The sequence below is a fragment of the Peromyscus eremicus genome, chromosome 16_21 (assembly GCF_949786415.1).
Source record: "Peromyscus eremicus chromosome 16_21, PerEre_H2_v1, whole genome shotgun sequence".
NCBI lineage: Eukaryota > Metazoa > Chordata > Mammalia > Rodentia > Cricetidae > Peromyscus > Peromyscus eremicus.
In genome coordinates, this window is record NC_081432.1 from 41,100,273 (window position 1) to 41,121,048 (window position 20,776).

The window sequence follows — 20,776 nt, forward strand, 5'->3', positions numbered from 1 at the left end:
GAAATCTTTCTCCCTATATTTTATAAAATCTGAGATAGAATAATAATCAGTTGAGAATTGAGTAACCAAGTTGCATTTATGCAGAATTCACAGGTCCTCTGACTTCAACATGACAAAACAACGGGATAAAGGAAACATAATAATACAGTAGTTTTCTGAAGTAATGAAACAAAACAACGAACATAATATTATGTTATGCTTAAGGTCACTTTAAAAATACATACATATGCTGGCAGTGGTGGCGTACACCTTTAATCCCAGCACTCGAGAGGCAGAGGCAGGTGGATGGATCTCTGTGAGTTCGAGGCCAGCCTGGGGGCTACAGAGTGAGTTCCAGGACAGGCTCCAAAGCTACACAGAGAAACCCTGTCTCAAAAACATATATATATATATATATATATATATATATATATATATATATATATCTGGAATCCAACATAGTCTTTTTATATTTACAAATAGAAAAGTGATTGTAATAGTTATTCAAATTAGCATGTTGAAAATAATGCAATAATCTGAAAATTACATGTACAGACATATAATATTGATGCAACTACACTTAGCATTTAAGAAGACAATTCTCAACTGTTTTCCTGCATCTACTCTGCAGTCTTGATTGTTTGTATTGACAGAAATATGTGGAACAAAAATGTCAAACACAGGTGAATTTTCAGCCTAGCACCCAGCCTCAAGTTACCAATTGGATTTTCCTTTACTTCCATTTTCATTTATAGATGCTCAATTCCTTCTGTTAAATTTCATCAGCTCTGTGAAAATCCCTGTTTACAAAGCCATAAAGATTTACTGTTCAGGTTAATGAGTACAACACACAGGGTCTATGTATCATTCAGTAGCATTTGGAATGTTAATGGATCATTACTGGCACGGAGAAAGGGGAGACTCTGTACCAAACATCTTATCATTTTTGTGTTAACCTCCTGATTCTGATGACTATTCCTGAGTGTTCTCTAATCAGAGTAATCTGTTATTTCTAGTAATAAAAATGAAATTCTCCAACACAGCATTAAATTGTGTAAACCTATACCTATTTCAAAACCTATTTGCTAGTAGGGTTTAAGCGATGATTCCATGAGTCTATTCTTTGTATTTTCCCTCAGAAACCATCAGTATGTGTCCCTCCTCACTCATCTCCCACAGTATTCTTTCATGTTCATTATCCCCAGCTGTGCAAAGTAATGACATAATGACCATAGAGTCACAATAATAGCAAAACAAAAGCCTGGCAGCTACATATAGATAAATAAATCTTGTCTATTTTGTAAAATATCATAATAAAAATCAAATCGAAGAAATAAAATATCCTGGTGGGAATAGCAGTGTAGCAGAAAACCAATTAAGCAAGTATGAAATATTCTTTCCTTATGTTTCTCACTTGCTGAATACTAAAACAATAATACGAATAATACTAATACCTCAAAGTTAGTAGGCATTGCCCAGGTCAGAAGGAACAAGGGAGCCACAAGAAAAATATTAGCCAAAATTCAGACAAGAGAAAGGGTGGCAACTGCTGCTGCTTCGAAGTATCCAGGGAGGTGGTACTTGGAGTAGCCATCCGTGTTCAGTCCAGAGCAAGAAACAGGGGCAGATCTTTAAGAATTTTTCCTTGTTTGATGGTCAAGAGTCTAGACTTAATCGCAGCAGCAAGCAAAGACACCACGTGACTTAAGAAAGATAGTGATACAGATGACAAGAGACTACTCTAGTTGTTTCTCTCTTTCATTGTATAGAGAACATGAGATGGGAATCTCCCACTAAATGATTACTCAACTGTGAGGGCAAAGAGTTCAGTCTCAAGGGTGGCAAACAGTGAAGGCGTCATTGTCTGACTTATGTGTAGGAAATCAACATTTTAAAAAAATATCATTTTATTAGTTTAACCCACTGGCATGAGACAGAATATTTCAATGTAGAAGTTGAGAGGTGATCTTTTATGTAAATGCCATTTGGGAGCAATCATTTAATCCCTCTGTACTCCAGTGTCCACACTTTGATGGGTAATAATTTATAGCCCTCAAGTAGTAAGGACATAACTTGTGATAACTCCGTTAAGTGTCTACTACATATCAGGTGTTCAACTGCTTTCAATAATTGGCGATTCTCCCACCAATGAAGGCATAGCCACATGGCTTCACTTTTTAATATTCATAAAGGGTGACATGCCAAGGAGGATTTCATTTTGAAATATTCTGAAACATTAAAAAGCTATATATGCCTCCCTAAGTTTCACTTGGTGGTAATCAGTGTTCATAGGATGAAATATAGGCTGATTATTCATGAGGTAAGTGACATATTTGTTCTGCTCATAGATTAAAGATCAAGATAGATGATCTATATAAGGCATGCAGTGTAGAATTATTATCAGCCTGGCAATGATCTCCTTGACATAAAATGGGTGCTTTCAGGGCGCTGCACAGCAAGCAACAGAGAAATGCACTTCTGCAAGTCACTATTTGGGGATCTAACACTATTCAAACATTTCTACAAGTAAACTCCTATTATAGGCACTATTGTATCATTTATTCTCAATTTAGTTTATTATCTTTCGCTTGTTTTGACCCTTTATTGCATAACTGAAGGGTGAAAAATTTATAATTAGGGCATTAATCTTCTGTTTAGTTGTGTAAAGCTATCATTAGAATGAAGCAATTATTTTCTAGAAATAAGACTATCAACTGCCTGATTAATTAGGTTCCCTGGCACATGACATTGTTAAATGAACCATTACATGCCATTGGTACAAACTCATAGACATTACTGAATCCTTGTTTGGAGTGGACTCAACTTAAATTGCATTCACATATTTTTGTTTGAGTCATAATTCATGCGTGTCAATAGGATTTCAGTGCTGTAAACACTGGTATGATTTCTATTTATTTAAATAGAGTAGGTGTGGTATGTTGAATGTAATTGGCCCCCATAAAATCATAAGGAGTGGCACTATTAGGAAGTGTGGCTTTCTTGGAATGGGTTTGGCCTTGTTGGAGGATGTGTGTCACCGTGGGGGCAGGCTTTGAGATTTCCTATGCTCAGGATACCACCCAGTGTCTCAGTTGACTTCCTGTTTTCTGCAAGATGTAGGACTTTCAGCTACTCCAGCACTACATCCGACTGCACGCTGCCATGCTCCCCGTCATGATGATAATGGAATGAACCTCTGAAGAGAACCACTGCAACTAAATGCTTTCTTTATAAGAGTTATCGTGGTCATGGTGTCTACATCAAACCCCAATTAAGACAGTAGGTAACTCTAAGGCTGTAAGCACTGATATGCTGCAGCTGTGGGGTAACTGTGATTCATATTCTTTTCCATTCAAATCACAAATGTATTCTCTCCTAAACTACATAGTGTTCTCAAACCCCTTGTTTCTGTTTCAAGAGCTATTTCCACACACCACACTTTGGAAGTTAAATATACATAACAGAGTTTGAGGAGGGAATGCATACATTGATAAAAATGATTATGTTTGGACAAAATATGAGGCTATATTTATCACAGAAACAGCATGTGACAGATACCAGGCAAGCCTTCCGTTTCATGAGTAAAAGTATCATGAAACATGTTTACTGCCAAACATTAGAAATATGAAGATTTTTTTTTCAAATAGGAGAAATCAAAATTCTAATTGCCTGTCTTCTGTGGCAGCATGTTTGAACTGACTTGTGGTCATGTATTTTCATACCTTCCTTTTTCTAGTTCTCAGACTGAGTGACAATTCCTTAGCACAGAGCATGATCCCTAAGAATGTTTTCACCCTTCTCCTAGGATTCAGGTCAATTGTCAGCTTCTCTCCAAGGATTCACCACATGTTGGACAATGTACTTTCCTGTCACACCTGTTTTCTGTAGAACTGTTCTCACACTTCCACGCAGAGTGTCTCTCAGTGCATCAGGGCTCTTTAATTTTTAAAGTTTTACCTCTTTCTCTGTTGCCACAACTCCGCTGATGTCTAATATGTGTAACACTATACTAAAATAAAGATTCAGGTTCTGAGTTAGTTGTGATTAGCTGTGTACAGACATTTTAAACTTCATTTGCAGTGTTTCTTATGCAGAAGTCCAGGAAACATTGCAAACACAACAAAACCTTATGAAAGAAAACTACACTAATCAAGTAGATAAAAAACTCCGAGCTACAGGTTTGTTTCTATATATCTGGCACAAAGCAAAGCCTCTATATTGTGGCTTTATTAGCATTGTTAGAAACTTTCACGTTTGGAAATGCTGATGTTTTCTTTCCCCAGCCCTTCATTTTTTCCTTCTCATATTTCCTGCAGTTCAATTTAGCAGAATTCCACAACTATTTATTTGGATTTATTCTGGAAATTTTAAAATTCAGAAGCTCTGAAATTCTCATGCTTATAAATTTCAAATGCCTAGACTCTGAAACCAACTGCTCCTTCACAAGTTCTGGGTCAGAAATAAGCAGGCAGTCCAATCCAAAGCCAAAGTAACAAGAAGCTAGTTACGCCCATTGATGATTCACTTGACCTGGTTAATGATGTGCATGCTATGATATTAGCTTGTATCTTGGGCACAGATGCCGCCGAGGGCATTGTGTTAGATATAGCATATGCATTGCTCTGACTTTCTAAAATAAGAAAAAACTCTGGCCGGGCGGTGGTGGCGCACGCCTTTAATCCCAGCACTCGGGAGACGGAGGCAGGCGGATCTCTGTGAGTTCGAGGCCAGCCTGGTCTCCAAAGCGAGTTCCAGGAAAGGCGCAAAGCTACACAGAGAAACTCTGTCTCGAAAAACCAAAAAAAAAAAAAAAAAAAAAAAGAAAGAACTCTGGATTTGAATCATCTGGGTCACAGTATTGCAACTATATGATGAAAACCTGCACTTGTTTTAATCCTTGCCTGTGATATGTATGTATGTAAGATGTGTGTATGATATGTGTATATGTGTGTATGAGTTTCTGTGATGTACATGTGAATGGATGTGGTGTGTGTGTGTGTGTGTGTGTGTGTGTGTGTGTGTGTGTGTGTGTGTGATGTATAATATGTGTTGTTAGCAGGGGCACATAGTTCAATGGCTCCCAAGTGGAGGTCAGAGGAGGATAACGTTGGGTATTGGTTCTCTCATTCTACCTTTATGCTTACTACAGCAAATATCAGACTAGTTGATCCTTAAATTTCTCAGGATTTTTCTTCCTCTACCTTCCATTTCACCATGATGGCACTGGGATTTCGGATATGCACTATGGTGCCTGGCCTTTTCATGGGTTCTGGAGCTCCAACCTGAGGACCTCATGCTTGTCTGGCCATATCCCCAGCCCCGATGAATTTGTACTAATATGACATATCTTTCTTCATTTTATTATTTTTCTTTGGGTGTTCATACTACTGTGCATTTTTTAAACTGAAGAATTAAAATTATATTTTATAATATAATATTTTGATATATGTATCCATCATTGATTTATTTTAAGTGTTTATCTTTTTGGTAGTGATCACACTTGAACATTTATTTGTTATTTTCTAGCATACATCATGTGATTAGCAACTATAATCACAGTGAAGTATAGAATGTTTTGCAACATATGCTTTGAGAATGTTTTCTCTAGGGTCCATGATCTTACCAATCAAAAATGGTTGACTAGGTTTATGATAATGGATATAAATTTCCTCTCACTGAGTGGGCCGTAGGTCCAGTTAAACGTCTGTTAGTTACTCCTAAGATATAAGTGTCACTATTGTACCTTTAGACATATTCTGCCATGTTGGTCATTCTTGTTGTTTGTAGGTTTTCTTGCTAGATAGGACTATTGCATATGTTTCTCCCTGGGCAGCTTTCATACTACCTCTGATACTGTGAGCGCTAGTCCTCAGAGAGGAGCCTTCCAGTTCAGTTACAACTCAATGCTGTCATGTGCCTGAAGTGTGTGATGACTTCGGCAATAGGGTTTTACCTTCATGTTCTGGGAGGCAACTAAGGACAAAGGCAATGGCTTATATTGTTTGGGGAACTCCCCTGTACCATAATGTTAATGGAGGCTTCCTGTGACTGGCAGTGGGGATTTTGAGCAGATAGTCCGTGGCTCCTTGCTGAGGCAACTGTTAATCCAAGTGTCATAACTTCAATTATATATACTAAATATATATTGAATATATAATAAATATATTTTAAATTATGTATATATTACCATAATATACATATCACCAGTGTTTCTCCCCTTCATTTTTCCTAATTTCCCTTCACTTCATGTCCGGTGTCCTGTTATCCTCCTTTACTCTACCCCAAGCTCGTTATCTCTCCCCACTGATAGTCTCTATTTTCCTGGCTTCTGTGGCTTCTCCAGGTTATATACTCACATCTAAAGATGTGGAGTTATGATCCACAAATAAGAAAGAACATGCAGCATTTATTTTCCTGGATCTGGGTTGCCATACTTGTATCATATTTTCTGCTTCCACCTATTTAATGGGAATTGGTCATAATTTCATTTTTCTTCATAGATGAATAGAATTACATTATGTATACATGCCACATTTTCCTTATCCATTCATCAACTGAAGGACATTTATGTTGTTTCCATTTCCTAGCTGTTACGGATATACCAACAATGAACATGGCTGATGAAATATCTGTAGATTAGTACATTGAATCCTTTGGGCATATGCTAAAGAGTAGTATAGCTGGGTCATATGGTAGATTTATTTCTTTATGATTAAAAATCATAACAAAGAAGAATCTATTGAGCTTAAGTATACCACATTGGTTTAGCACAAACACATTTTTAAATTTAGTTTTCTTAACCTATTTTTTGAGAACTCTACAATGTGTATAAAACGCATTTTGATTATATCTACTACCCAATCCCTCCTTCTAACTTCTCCCTCGCTTCCCCTTCAACATTCCTCCACCCTGACTTTATGTCCTCTTCTTTATAACTTACTGAGTCCAATTAGTGCCACCATGACTAGCATAGGTGTGGGGCCACCCACTGAAGGATGGCCCATACCCATGAAGAACACTGAGTCTCCCAGCCCCCCAGCAGCCATTGTTTGCCAAATAACTCTCAGCTAGGAGTTGAGCTTATGAGCCCATCATCTCATTCATGCCAAAATGTCGATTGGCTCATTTTGTGCAGGTCTCATGCAGGCAGCTACAGCTGCTATGTGTTGATGAGCACACTGGTCCTGTCATGTCCAGAGGACACTGTTTGTAATAGTCCTTCCTTACCTCTGGCTCTTATAATCTTTTTATCTTTGTTCATAATTTTATCCCCCCAAACCAAAGATAAACTCTGGGATGGGGCTTTTAGATTTCACGAATGTATCAAACTTCACCAAATGCTATTTTATTCCTTGATAATGTGTTCAGCCTTTATTTCCTTTGTGTCATTTCAAGGGATGCCTTTTCACACCTAAGTGCTTTATAATTGGATACTCCTGAAGGACATGTGGTTCAGGAGTGAATCACACTTTCATTTCTTTGTCCTTGCACCAGATGATACCTCTTCCTGGCTTAGTCGTATCCATCAGTAAAATCCCAGCTGAGCACCAGTTCCTGAAGCCTTCTGGTACTGCCTCTTAACCCTCCGTTGAGGGCTTCTCACAGTGCCTCATAATAGGTTTCTAGCACTTAAACAATTTTATTTGTCTTCTCCCTGATCATTCCCATTTATTGCCCAGATCCTCAGGCTATCTTCGGCAGACCATGTACTACTGCCTCAAATGACCATCCTGAATGAATCTTCAATATCAATTTCTTGGAAGCAGTGTTTGTACATTGATTTCTTTATACTCACTTTTTGTGTACAGTAGAATTTAGAAAATAGAAGGCAGAATAATTTATAGATACATTTGGTTTAATTCACAAAGTGTTTAATGTGTTTCCTGATATTGCTAGCATCTAACAATACTATATTGTTAATAAATAAATGATGCACCAGGCTATATTTTCCAAAACTGGCTACAATAGGCCAGGCAGTGGTGGCGTACGCCTTTAATCCCAGGACTTGGGAGGCAGAGGCAGGCAGATCTCTGTGAGTTCAAGGCCAGCCTAGTCTAAAAAGTGAGTTCCAGGACAGTTATGATTGGCACACAGAGAAACCCTGTCTCTAAAAACCAAAAAACCGAACCAAACAAAAACTGGCTACAAGAGTATTTTCCCTTCTTGAGCCACACTGGTTGGTCATCAGTCTACCAGTGATGCTCATGCCAGCCATCAACCCACCACCCATGCTGCTGGCTCTAGCTTGGCTTCTAAGTTTCATATGACTAAGGATACATCAAAAAAGGTGATGTATAGTCTGCTTGTGATTTGGGACACCTATCTGGCACAGTGAGCTGCCATACTGTGAGGAAACGTTAATGACACCAAAGGTCTCTATGAGCACTCTACACAATAGTTCCATTTCCAGTGCAGACTGACAGACTCATGGAATCAGAGGCTATCTCCAGATAATTCCAGTGTCCTGCCACTGAGACTCTCGTCCTTTGTGCCCTTCCAGGTGAGGCTCCAGACACAGCGGGACAAAGCCAAGTCATGACTTGAACGTTGATGAAATTCCTAATGCACAAAATCTCTGTTTTTGTTTTTATCCCACTAATCGGTCAGGTGGTTTGTTACACAGAAATACTGGTTAAAAGCCTAGATTCCAGTTTTTATTCAGAAAAGCCAAATAGAGACTAGAACCCCCAGGCCGTCATAAGGAGCTGGGGCGCTGGCATCCTATGTTTGAACAAAGAGTGGTTTCACTTCATTCATACTGTTTGCCATTTCTTGTTTTTTGTGATTTTATTTTTTGTTTTTTGAGACAGGATTTCTCTGTAGCTGTCCTGGAACGTGCTTTGTAGAGCAGGTTGGCCTGGAACTCATGAAGGGTGGTGGGATTAAAGGTATATGCCACCACAGCCCGGTCTTATTTTATATTTTGTATTTTGACAATCATGTATTTAGCACCATCCCTGACTCCTTCTACATGGTGTTTAACTACATGTTAAATATATTTGTTTGTTTGTTTTATTTTTGGTAATACTAAACTTCTCCACCCATCACTGAAATAAGAATCTCACCCAACCTGGCCTTCACACTAGGTCCTTTGCAACACATGGAACTTTTGAGAGTTTAAGATGATTTAGTACTCCTCACTTCTGGAATTCTAATTGTGTGTGGTTTGCCTTTCTCTCTCAGGTTTCCTGCTGAGTCATGTCTAAATTCTAAATTAATCTAGTGAGGAGAGATCTCTTCATCTCCATAAAAGGATCAGCTGGTTTTGATTAGGAACTGGGACACCTAGGTTCCTGTGGAAGACTGACCACGTGACTAAGAACAATGTGGTTTCTAACTGGTCCTGTTAGAGTGTCATGGTAAGCTTATCTTTGCAAGCAGTCCAGTTATCATTGAAATTAAGTTTAAATTAATGAAAAATGAACTGTTACCATAAACAGTGAATAATTTGAGAGAATGCAGTATTTCCTTTATATTTATGCTGCCTCTTTAAGGTCCGTATCTGAAACAAAAGTCTGTGAGGGCTTCGAGAAGCCAAGCTTCATTCTGCTGAGGTTAAATTCAAACGTTGTGCAAGCTACTTTTTATTCATGCAGAGATCTGTAGATAGCATGAGCACACAGCTGACTTGTGTAGTAGCTGTGGGAAAACATCTCAAATCCAATAATCCTGTAGATTCAATAATATCATGGACTCCAGCATTGAGACAAGAGAATTGAGTTATAAAATCAAGGTGAACAGTTTTACAGTGAATGGTGACACCAGAAAAGAATAAGACAAGCTGTTATCTACCTAATAGCATAACATTTATTAAATTACTGCAGATTTTCACTCCCATATTTTCATTAGAAGGATTTCTATAAACTTAGCATCAAATGCATAACTCACCTGAAACGTACAGCCTGAAAAATAGTTTGATTTTTCTCATGTTCAGAAGAATTCTTCAGACATTTTTTTTTTAAGCCTGAAGGTAACCCCTTGCATTCTCACTACACTGTATGCATGCTCCCTCCTGTTCTGTTCTGTTCAGTTCTGTTGTTCTGTTCAGTTTGGTTCAGTTCAGTTCAGTTCTGTTCTGTTTGGTTCGGTTCTGTTTAGGTGTGTATTGGAAATCTGTTGAATTTATGATCCAGTTCAAAGTCCCAGGCAGTATTTAGTAGTCTTTATGTCTAAGGCTGTAGACTTAACAGACACAGGTTTGAATTTACTGTTGGAATTAACTAGAATTAGAAACCAGTGCCTTGCTCACATGGTGCATCAAGGAGATAAATAAATGCCCCTAAACACAGCAGAGCAGTTAAACACTGAATTACTGCACTGATGAAGACTCTGAAGAAGAAAATGAGGATTCTTACCCTTAGGGATGTGACTACCAAGGAGCCAAGACCTTTAAAACGGTATATTTCCTATCCAATATGTATTTCATATGTTCACTGTACTTTCCCAAGAACAAAAGATGTTCTCATAAATAAAAAGTCATTTAAAACCTCAGTGCTTGGCTGTTTCCATAGCAATTTCACACCTTTGTTACAGTCTTCAGACAGCTGACATGGATCATTACAATTACTACTTACTGAAGAATACTAAAAATTATTGGACGTTGTGAGGGGTCTCTTTGACTGGTCTTCTCAATATGCTCATCTCTTCCATCCTCTTTTCTATTGGAAGGATAACTAATGGCTGCTCTGTCTCTCGGGTCATTTATACCTAAAGGGTCAAGACAGTGTGATCCATGGGAGAGACTGTGAGGGGGACAGAGATGTTGCAATATCTATCAGTTCTTTCTATTTCCTCCCCACTCTGAAGTAAAAGTGTCAGCTCTTTTCTCGTGGCTTCTCCTACTGGGCTCTCTATCTCACATTAATTTCCATTTTGGGGTGCAGAAAAACTCAGTCACAGGAGTATTGACTTCCCAGAGGACTGAACTCTTCCTTGTGGTACTCTGCCAGTGAAAATAGTCCATGTAAGATGAATTACTAAATGGCCTTACTAATTAAAAAAAAAAACAAAACAAAAAAACCAGAGCCAGATATTGGGGTGAAAACTGAAAGATCAGAGGAATAGGAAAAGCCACAGCCAACCTCACCTTACTAACTCCTCAGCCTCCAGGGAGAGACTTCCTGTTTACTCATGCTTTTTATACCTTTCTGTGCCCTATCTTCCTTCCTTCCTAGTGCTGGGATTAAAGGCGTGTGCCACCACACCTGGCCCTGTTTCCAGTGTGGCATTGAACTCACAGAGATCCAGACAGATCTCTGCCTCCCAGAGTGATAGGATTAAAGGTGTGTGCAGCCACGTCTGACCTCTATGTCTAATTTGGTGGCTGGTTCTGTTCTCTTATCCCCAGATAAGTTTTATTGGGGTGCACAAACAAAATATCACCAGTACCCTTGCTATACTTCCCTGAAATTACCTCAAATGCCTCATCCATTCTGCACCCCACACACTACATATGCCTGAGCATTATAGATATTCAGATGGATGGATCTTTTATGCTAAGAAATTATAAAACCTTAGCCTTTCACATCCAAATTAAATTGCTGCTGTTAGAATCAAAATTTCAGACCTGACTTTTTAATTTTTATTTGTGACAATACCATTCATATCTAAATAAGTAAGTTACTTCTCTATATCTATGATTTGTTTTGATATAGATTTTTCAATTGTGAAATGTTAGAAAAAGTCTCATGAACTTGCATGATTTTAAAAACTTAATCTCTGATAATGTTAATGCTTCCAGGAGTAGACAAAAATGTGGCAAATGGCATAAAAGATTGTTTGGTCCAATTAAAGGCCACATAATATAACTGGTTTTAAGGCAAAGGCTTCTAGAAAGTGAGTCACCCTGGAAACTTCAGTTGTAGTTCAGCAATTTGGAGGTTGCATAATAACTCTGAGATCTATTCTTTTACTTTTCCTCTTAGACGGAGATCAAGGGGGAAAGATGGAGATTCTTTATAACATTATCATCCTCAGCAGTCATTAATGTCATTCAATTACGCTGTCTCTTGAGCAGTCTTCAGGCACAGAATCTTCCCTGATGCATTTGAAAAATTTCAGAAGTCATGGTGCCTTACAAAACAATGAGGGATTAATTAGGCTGTTCCATCTTTTGAACTCTGGGTGACATTTTACAGTTGTTACCTTGTGAACTCCCCTGAAACCTCTGCTGAGGATGACACAATGATTCCTGTAAGGAATCACATGGCTTCCTCTTCATAATTTCTATGACTCTGTATCCACCTACTGACTAACAATCCAAAGACCGTTTCATTTTGTTTCTGATAGATTACACACTTCCTATTTTGACTTCAGAATTCAATATCAGTATATCTTCTGACTTTGGCTTTAACAAAACAAATATAATTTGTATTATTTACCAAAACATTCAAATTGTTTATAAATGTTGCAGTCATATGTTCATATGGTTTTTTTTATTTCTTTCTCTCCTTTAAAAACATTAGTTTTTCTAGTTCTACTCTGTCATATTTGTTTTTGTTTTGGTAGTGCATAAAATATATTTAATAGTGAAAGCATAAACTCCATTGTGAAGCCCCACAGCCTCCATGTCGAGTGGCTGCTCTGACTGGAAGATCACTGAGTTTCACAGTCCCTGGGTCTGGTTAATTTCATATATGATGTCTTTTATTTGTAGCATTTTTCTTTTATATAACAAAGTTTTTTAAAAAATTAAAGAAAGTCTTACATTAATAGTTTAATTAGGGAGTTATCTTAGAAAAAATCTGAACTAATTCTTGCGAAAATGAACTTCATTCACACCTAATTCCTAACACTTTTCACCCTCTAAGTATATAAATATACACAGAGTTCCAAATGACTCCTCAAACAAATCATTAGCAGCAAACATTATATTATCATTTGAAAATTAGGTATTGTCCCTCTTGTTTCTGTACTGTTATATATACACATGCCTTTCACTTATTTAACTAGACTTGTGGTGCTGAAATGGATTTGAGGGCCTTATGCATACTACACAGGCTCTTTATCACTGATCTATATCCCCAGCTGAATTGTGAATCATACCTTCTTCTTATATTGATACACTAATAGAAATAATGTAAGGTTAAGCATTTAATATATTTGTCAATAAATTTTCCAGTGTTCATCTGTTTATCTCTAGTACATACTGATGTTACACTAAAATCCCCATGCAATTTTATAAACTAACACTTCTTTCATTGATGTATTTATTAACATTTATTCATTGAAAATCTCCTTATTGAAAGTCTCCAGTTCTCTTCTCTCTCTATCTCTCTCTCTCTGTTTCTCATCTCCCATCTTTCTTTCTCTTGACATGGTCTCATTATGTTGCCCTGGTTGGTTTGGAACTCATTATGTAGGCCAGGGTAACCTTGAATTATGTATGAATTCTAGTGCAAGATTCTGTATTAAGAGTGATTGAATGATATTTGACAAAATAGAAACTTATGATTATTACAAATTACAAGATTAGAATTATTATAATTAATTTTGGGACATCTTTATTTTAATTAGTAAAAGTACTTACATCGGCATAAACTATCCCAATTTAAAAGACTGCTTTAAGAAGAAAAATGTCCAATGCTGGGTTTGGGTTACCACCCCTCACATTGTTGTTAAAGAGTATCTTGGAGAGACCTCAAACAATTCAGGCTATTGTATGGACCATTTCTTTTTGTTGTTGTTTGTTTGTTTGTTTGTTTTCAAGACAGGATTTCTCTGGTGCACAACATGGGGCACAAACCCATGACCCTTAAGAGTCTCAAGATATTACTGTAATTAACAAGGCTATTCCATGTAATTTATCTGGCTCAGTCGGTAGAGCATAGGACTCTTAATCCCAGGGTTGTGGGTTTGAGCCCCACATTGGGAGCCAGGCAATTCCATGTAATTTATCTTGCAATCAAGAGAGGTTTATTTCTGGGATAACTTACAGTTATCCAATAAGGATTGGATACAGAATCTGGGAGAGATAGGGTACCATCCAGCAGAGCACTCTGGCGTGGTGTCCCATCCAACTTCCAGGACCACAAGGTATAGAGAAGGGCCAAACATGTATGGACCTCAAGTTTTAAGGGGCTCCCTCTTACCCACACCCCAGGAGCAGGTCAGCCTCAGGGGCAGGTCATGGGCAGGTGTGGCAGTTACTTGCTGTCACTCTAGGGGCAGTGTTTCAAGGTCAAACCCACTACATTTCTCTGTGTAGTTTTAGAGCCTGTCCTGGAACTTGCTCTGTAGACCAAGCTGATCTTGAACTCACAGAGATCCACCTTCCTCTACCTCCCTAGTGCTGGGATTAAAGGCGTATGCTACTACCTGGCTGTATGGACCATTTCTTTTGGTTGTCCACTGTAATTTGATGGTAGAATTCTGTTGAAGATACCACACACTTTGATCATAAGACATGGAGAAATAGAGGTAAGAACCAGGGACCTTCCTCCCTGTTCTCTAGTTTTCATAGCACTGGGAAGTGCTTGCTACTTATGCTGCTTTTGGGGAAACGTTATCAATACTCTGACCCACTTGTGAACACTGTGAGCTACAATAAGAGCTCAATAGGACAACATATGCCTATGGGTACAACAGTGAATTGAATGTTAAGGGAATAAACAAACACTTTCTGATTAGATTTAAAGTTGGCTACATAGGAAGAATCACTTGATTAGTACTACTGTAAATCTGGTCAAGTACCCATGGTTGGAGAACTCATAGACTGCCATTTGCTAACAGGTTGACTACACTTCAGAGGATGACCCCACACCCTACACCCATAAGTATAAGGACAACACAAACTGGACTCACTGAATTATAAAAAAAAAATTAAAACTGGATTATGAGTAAGGGTGACTCTAGAATGATTTAGAGCGATGAGTAGGAGGTGAACATGATCAAAATGCATTGCATACATCTATGGAATTCACAAAGAATTTATAAAAATATTGCAGTAAAATGTGGAACAAAATTTAACATAGCACATTACTAAAAGACACATACAGATAAATGCAACTTCATCAAAATATTCATGATATCTGTGCTAACTAGTTCTATGCCAACTTGGAACAAGCTGAAATCATTTGGGAAGAAGGAACATCAATTGGGGAAACATTCCCACCATACTGGCCTACGGGCAAGCCTATGGTGCGTTTTCTCAATTAGTGATTGCTGTTGAGGACCCAGCCCATTGTGGGTGGTACCACCCCTGGGCAGTTGGTCCTGGGGTATATAAGTAAACAGGCTAATCAAGCCTTGAGGGAAAGGCTAGCAAGTAGCACTCTTCTATGGCCTCTACATCAATTCCTGCCTTTAGGTTCCTGCCCTGACTTCCCTCGATTATGGACTAAACCGTTTCCTCCCCAAGTTGCTTTTCCTCATGGTGTTTCATCACAGCACTAGAAATTCTAACTAGGAAAATATTCTTCATAGTACTAGAAAAACTAATCTTCACAACGAATGAAAGAATAAAAAGATCATAGCATACAAACGATCATGTAGACCAATGGAACAGGACCGAGTACCAAGAAATATATCACCACTTCTTTAACCCATCCAGTCACAGCACGAGTACTGAAAATACATTGTGTAATAAGCTGGGGGAAAGGACACCATTGGCTGAAAATGGTGTTGGGAAAATTAGAGAAATGTGTAGAAAACTGAAACTAGACCCCCATCTTCTAACCTGTCTAAAAATCAACTCAAAATGTGTTAAAGGTGTTACGTAAGACTTGAAACTCACACTCTCAGAGGAAAGCAGAGAAATTCACTTCGTGATGCCAGCACAGGCAATGAGTTTTTGGGTACAATTCCCAAATCAGTAGAAAAAAAAATTCAAGAATTGGTAGACAAGATTCTGTCAAATAAGAACATCTTTTTTCTTTATCACACAGGGAAATAGTACTAAGAGTACAAGAAAAAGCCTATAACATGGAAGAGTATCTTTGCTAGCTGTTTATTTGACAGATAACTAATATCCAGATGAGACAAAGATCAAAATATAAACAATCCAAAGAAAATGTACAAATGATTCTAATAAACACTTCTCAAAAAAGAGCAAAAAACACAAATGCTCAATAAATATAAGAAAAAAATACTTCATAGTCTTAGCCATCAGAGAAATGTCAATCTGTATTACATCAGAAGCTCATTTCACAACAGTGAAAATGAAAATTATCCAAGAAAAACAAAAATAAAAATATTCTGGCAAGGTTGTAAAGCAAAGGGCATGTGTATGCATTGTTGGTAGAAATTTAACATAGTACTGAGAATTATATAGGGACTCCTCATTATCTAAAACCAAAACCTCCATATTTTTTTTAGCCACACCACACCTGGATACATTTGCAAAGAAATGAAATCATCACGGGAAAGTGATATCTGCTCATTTTGACTGTGGCTTTACGTACAATAGCTAAATGATGGATTCTGCCTAGCTGCACATCTACAGAGGAATGGGTGTGCTGGATATTGTTATGTGAACTTGATACTAGCTAAAGTCATCTGTCAGGAGGGAACCTCAAGTAGGAAAATACCTACATAAGATGGGGCTGTAGGTCATTTTCTTAATTGGCAATTGATGGGGGAGGGCCCAGTCCATTGTGGGTGGGGCCATACCTGGATAAGTGATCCTAGATTTTGTAACAAAGCAGGTTGAGCAAGCCATGGGGAACCAGCCAGTAAACAGCACCCCTGCCCTACTCTGTGGCCTCTCTATCAGCTCCTACCTCCAAGTTCCAGCCCTTCTTGAATTCCTGTCCTGACTTCCTTCAGTGATGGACTGTAATATGGAAATATAAGCCAAATAAACCATTTCCTCTGTTTCCTCATATCAATAGTGCTGTGTGTGTACATATACATTGTAGTCTTATTTACTACAAAGAGGGATAAAATCCTGCTACATGCCTGGGAATGAATGGAAATGGAGATCATCATATCAAGTGGGAAAAAGCCAAATATTGCTTATTATCTGATAGATGAGAAACTGTAATAACAACAGAAAGGCCCTGGAAATGGAAGAGGGTCTAATGGGGTTTGGAAATGAACCAGGAAATGAGGAGAGAGAAAGAAGGTGGGCAAGGGCAGAAGATAGAAACCATAAATTGACATGATAAATAAATTGGCGGGAATGCCACAGTGAATCTTATTAATTCATACAATAGACACACAATAACATTCCTGTGAAGAAGAAGAAAGGCTGTTGTATTGCTTCTTTACATGGCATTGTAGAAAGGGCAAGTGTACAGCAGAAAACCAATTCATGGAGTCTGGAGTGTGTGAAGGAAGAGGGCAATGCTGATTATAAAGAACCATCATTACAAAGAAGGACTTTCAGGCAGATAGGATTCTCTACAGATAAGTTATCGATGGAGCTGGTTACACTGTAGATGACATTTGTGAACCTCACACAAGGGTGCCCTAAATGGGTAAGCTTTATCATTTGTAAGCAATATGTCAATAAATCTGACTTTCAAGTAGTACAAATTTATCAACATCACTGATTCTAGGTCAATGTAAAGAGAGATTCAACATTTTAGAGATACCGATGAGAATGAAAAGGATTTTTTTTTTATTCTAGGAGATATTTTTTTTAATTGCCTATTTTCAGCTTTTCAATAACATGTCCTTGTGATTTACTTTACAAATAAAAATTACAGATTAGTTTTTTTTTTAAAAAAAAGCTGCATTGAGCACATGCCTGTTTTGTCAACTAAATTACAAGTTTATTAAAATAATTTCTATAAGCAGTAGTGCTTAGTTAAGTATAAGCTTGTTTAATGAGTTCGTTGGTATGATAACTAGCCTGTCTCAAGTTACATGCTATTGTTCCCTTGTTTGCAGTTATGGAGTTACCACCAGAGTGACTATATTTACCTCTTGTGGTCTAGTGAGCATTTTCATAATTTAGAAAGGTAATGGATATAAACTAATGGCTTGAAACCTTCACATAACTGTAATTCACAGGTATGAAACAAAATAGAGCATTGTAACACCTGAAAATGTGATCAGCCAGCAAACGCTTTACCTTTGTGTCGGGGTCACGTAGCTATTATCGTAAGCCTCATAGGTCTGGTCATCGTATTCACCCCCATAGCCATCATCGTACCCCTGAAATATAAAGCAATACAGTAACTTTTACAAATCAGTCTGCTTGGATTGGATTTTGTTTTCTAAGAATTTATGCCCCATAAGCTTGGGTTAATTTCCGTTCTTCGTTATATTTGACTGTATTTACAATTTCCACATAATGAAAAATATTATAGTTTTTTTCCTGCACTTTTTTGCAACATTTGTGCTTTTTTTAAGAGAAAGAAAGAATATGAAGTCGGGTGGGTAAGGAGGGGGTGGATCTGAGTGTAGTTAGGAGAGGGGAAAGAATATGAACGAAATATATTGTATAAAATTACTTAAAAACGAAATATATAAAAAAGATTTAATACTTGTCAATGTTTAGGAGCTAGAGAGATTGCTCTTTTTAAAGAGGCCTCTATGTTCAAGTCCCAGCATCCACACTGGGCATAACCCAAGTTCTAGGGGGCTCTTCTAGCCTCAGTGGGTAACTGAAGTCATGTGCACAAACCCACACACACAAAGATGCACACACGTAGACATAATCACAAATGAATAAATCTAAGGAAAATAAATTGTGAGTATCTAGTAACACGAACCTAATTGTGGAATAAAGTATTGGTGGCAATCCGACTCAAAGTATTGTTTTCTTCTAATAACCATTATTTTTAACACAGATAACCTAAAGTATAGTAGCCTTAAATTGTGATCAGGTTTCAGGGATAAAATAGTGGGGGGTCATTATTGCAAAAGTAAATAAATAAATTAATGAACAAAGAAAAGAAAAGATGAGAGATTAAAGTGATTAAATAAAGTGCTTTTAGTTTGTTGTAAACTTTATTGTTTTTAAATCTCCTGAGTAACGTTGTGTGCCAAGTCTGATTAAATTACTCTGACAAGATGACTGGAGATTTGTCATTCTCGAGTGTGCAAGCAAGCGAGCAATTACATGTTGCAGCTATCAATCACTCTGTGAGCGCTCCAGTTTTTTTCCCTTTGTGGTCCTTGACTTTACACCCTATCCATTCATCTTCACTGCTCCTCACTTCTGCTTCTAGATCTTTGCTGGAGCGATCTTCTCCCCGAAACATGCTTCCACCCAACCCAACCAGTTCATACCATCACTTCACTCTGGAGACTTACAAATCTCTTTTGCGCCAGAAATGAAAACTGAAAGTTGCAATTGCTTTAAAAAAAATCGCTAAACTTTCACACACATCTTGATTAAATATTTTTTGAAACCAAGTAATCTGAGTAATCTGAAGGCTAATATTTTATCACTGAGGGAAATATTTTCTTAATTTTTGAAAACTTAATTTTTCCTTTCTTCCACCCAGTTTTCCTCTATTTGATGCTACTATTTACACATAGCATATTCTGAGTCTAAAGTCCGTGTCTTTAATTACCTCATTTGTTTTGATGTCATTATATTTTTGTAGTAAAATATGAGTTCTTCCATGAGATATTTAAAGTATTTTAATTAAGCTACTCTTTAATTTTTTTAAATGAGATATTCCAAAGTCATCAGAGTAGTATTCATTAAACAAGTTTTGTAATTAAAAATCATTTATAGTACAATAAAGGATTTACATAAGAATTATTTGAAAAACACTGAAGGGTTTGTGTCAACAAGGTGGTAGGAATTATGTTTCTGGTTCTTCTCTAATGTACAATTCTCTTTCAGCCCCTTCTGATATTACTTTGTTGCCCTCTGGTTCACATAGATGGACTGCTAGGCCTGAAATTGGACAGGTTTTCTAATTTCTCTTTGTTGTAGCACCCACTGGCCTCAAACTCACAGCAATCCCTCTGTCTCATGACCCACCATGCCTGGCTCCTAAGACCTATTTACCAGAGTTCCCTTATAACAGATTCATCTTTTTCTTCATTTCACCATTTTGTTGAAAATTTCCTCAGGAATTCCTACTGTGAAGGTTCTTGAGAGATTCTTTTTCATCCTCGTTTCTTTTTTATTCCATCTCCTCCCCAGCTTAGTTTTAGGGGCAGAAGGTGAAAATCATAATTGTACAAAAAAGGTAAAATGATACCATGATAGAAACTCCCCTGTCCTTTACCTACTGGTTTGCATGTTGCTGGCATCTTACCTACCTCTATTATTATATATTATATTGTTACACACGTAGTTTTAAACCATTTGCAAATCAATTTAGAAACATAGATAGGCTATAATTTCAATAATAGTCATAATCTAATAATGGTTTTACATGATTTTGTGAGAAAAGACATAGTTTATTGCTTTTAGTAACAAATATTATTTGGGAAATAGCATAAAATTTAAAGACATGATATTTTATTGCTTTCAAGATTATTCATATAGTTTCTGACATACAATAAAATATTATAACACTGATTCATTACTTCTTAGACTTCTTGAAGTTAATATATGGTTGATGGAAGTCAGTGTGGTAGTTGGAATGAGAATGTCCCCACCATAGGCTCATAGAGTTGAATGCTTCGTCACCAGAAAGTGGCATTATTTGAAAGGAGTAGAAGGTGTGGCCCTGGAGGAAGTGTGTCACTGAGAATGGGCTTTGAGATTTCAAAAGCCCAAGGCAGGCCCAGTATCTCTCATCCTGCTGTCTGCGGATCTGGATGTAGAACTCTCAGCTATTTCTCCAGCACCATGTCTGTGTGCAAGCTGCCATGCTCCCTGCCATGATGATAATGGACTAAACTTCTGAAACTGCAAGCATGCCCCAATGAAATGTTTTCCTTT

General features: G+C 37.5%; 1 protein-coding gene across 2 annotated transcripts in view; it reads right to left on the bottom strand.

Moving 5' to 3' along the window:
- Khdrbs2 (KH RNA binding domain containing, signal transduction associated 2) overlaps positions 1 to 20,776 on the bottom strand; it is a 481,530-nt gene that overhangs the window by 19,086 nt on the left and 441,668 nt on the right. For both annotated transcript variants that reach the window (XM_059281719.1, XM_059281720.1), the window contains one exon: positions 17,996 to 18,078. In XM_059281719.1, the coding sequence (XP_059137702.1) occupies positions 17,996 to 18,078 (83 nt within the window). The remainder of the gene's footprint in view (positions 1 to 17,995; positions 18,079 to 20,776) is intronic.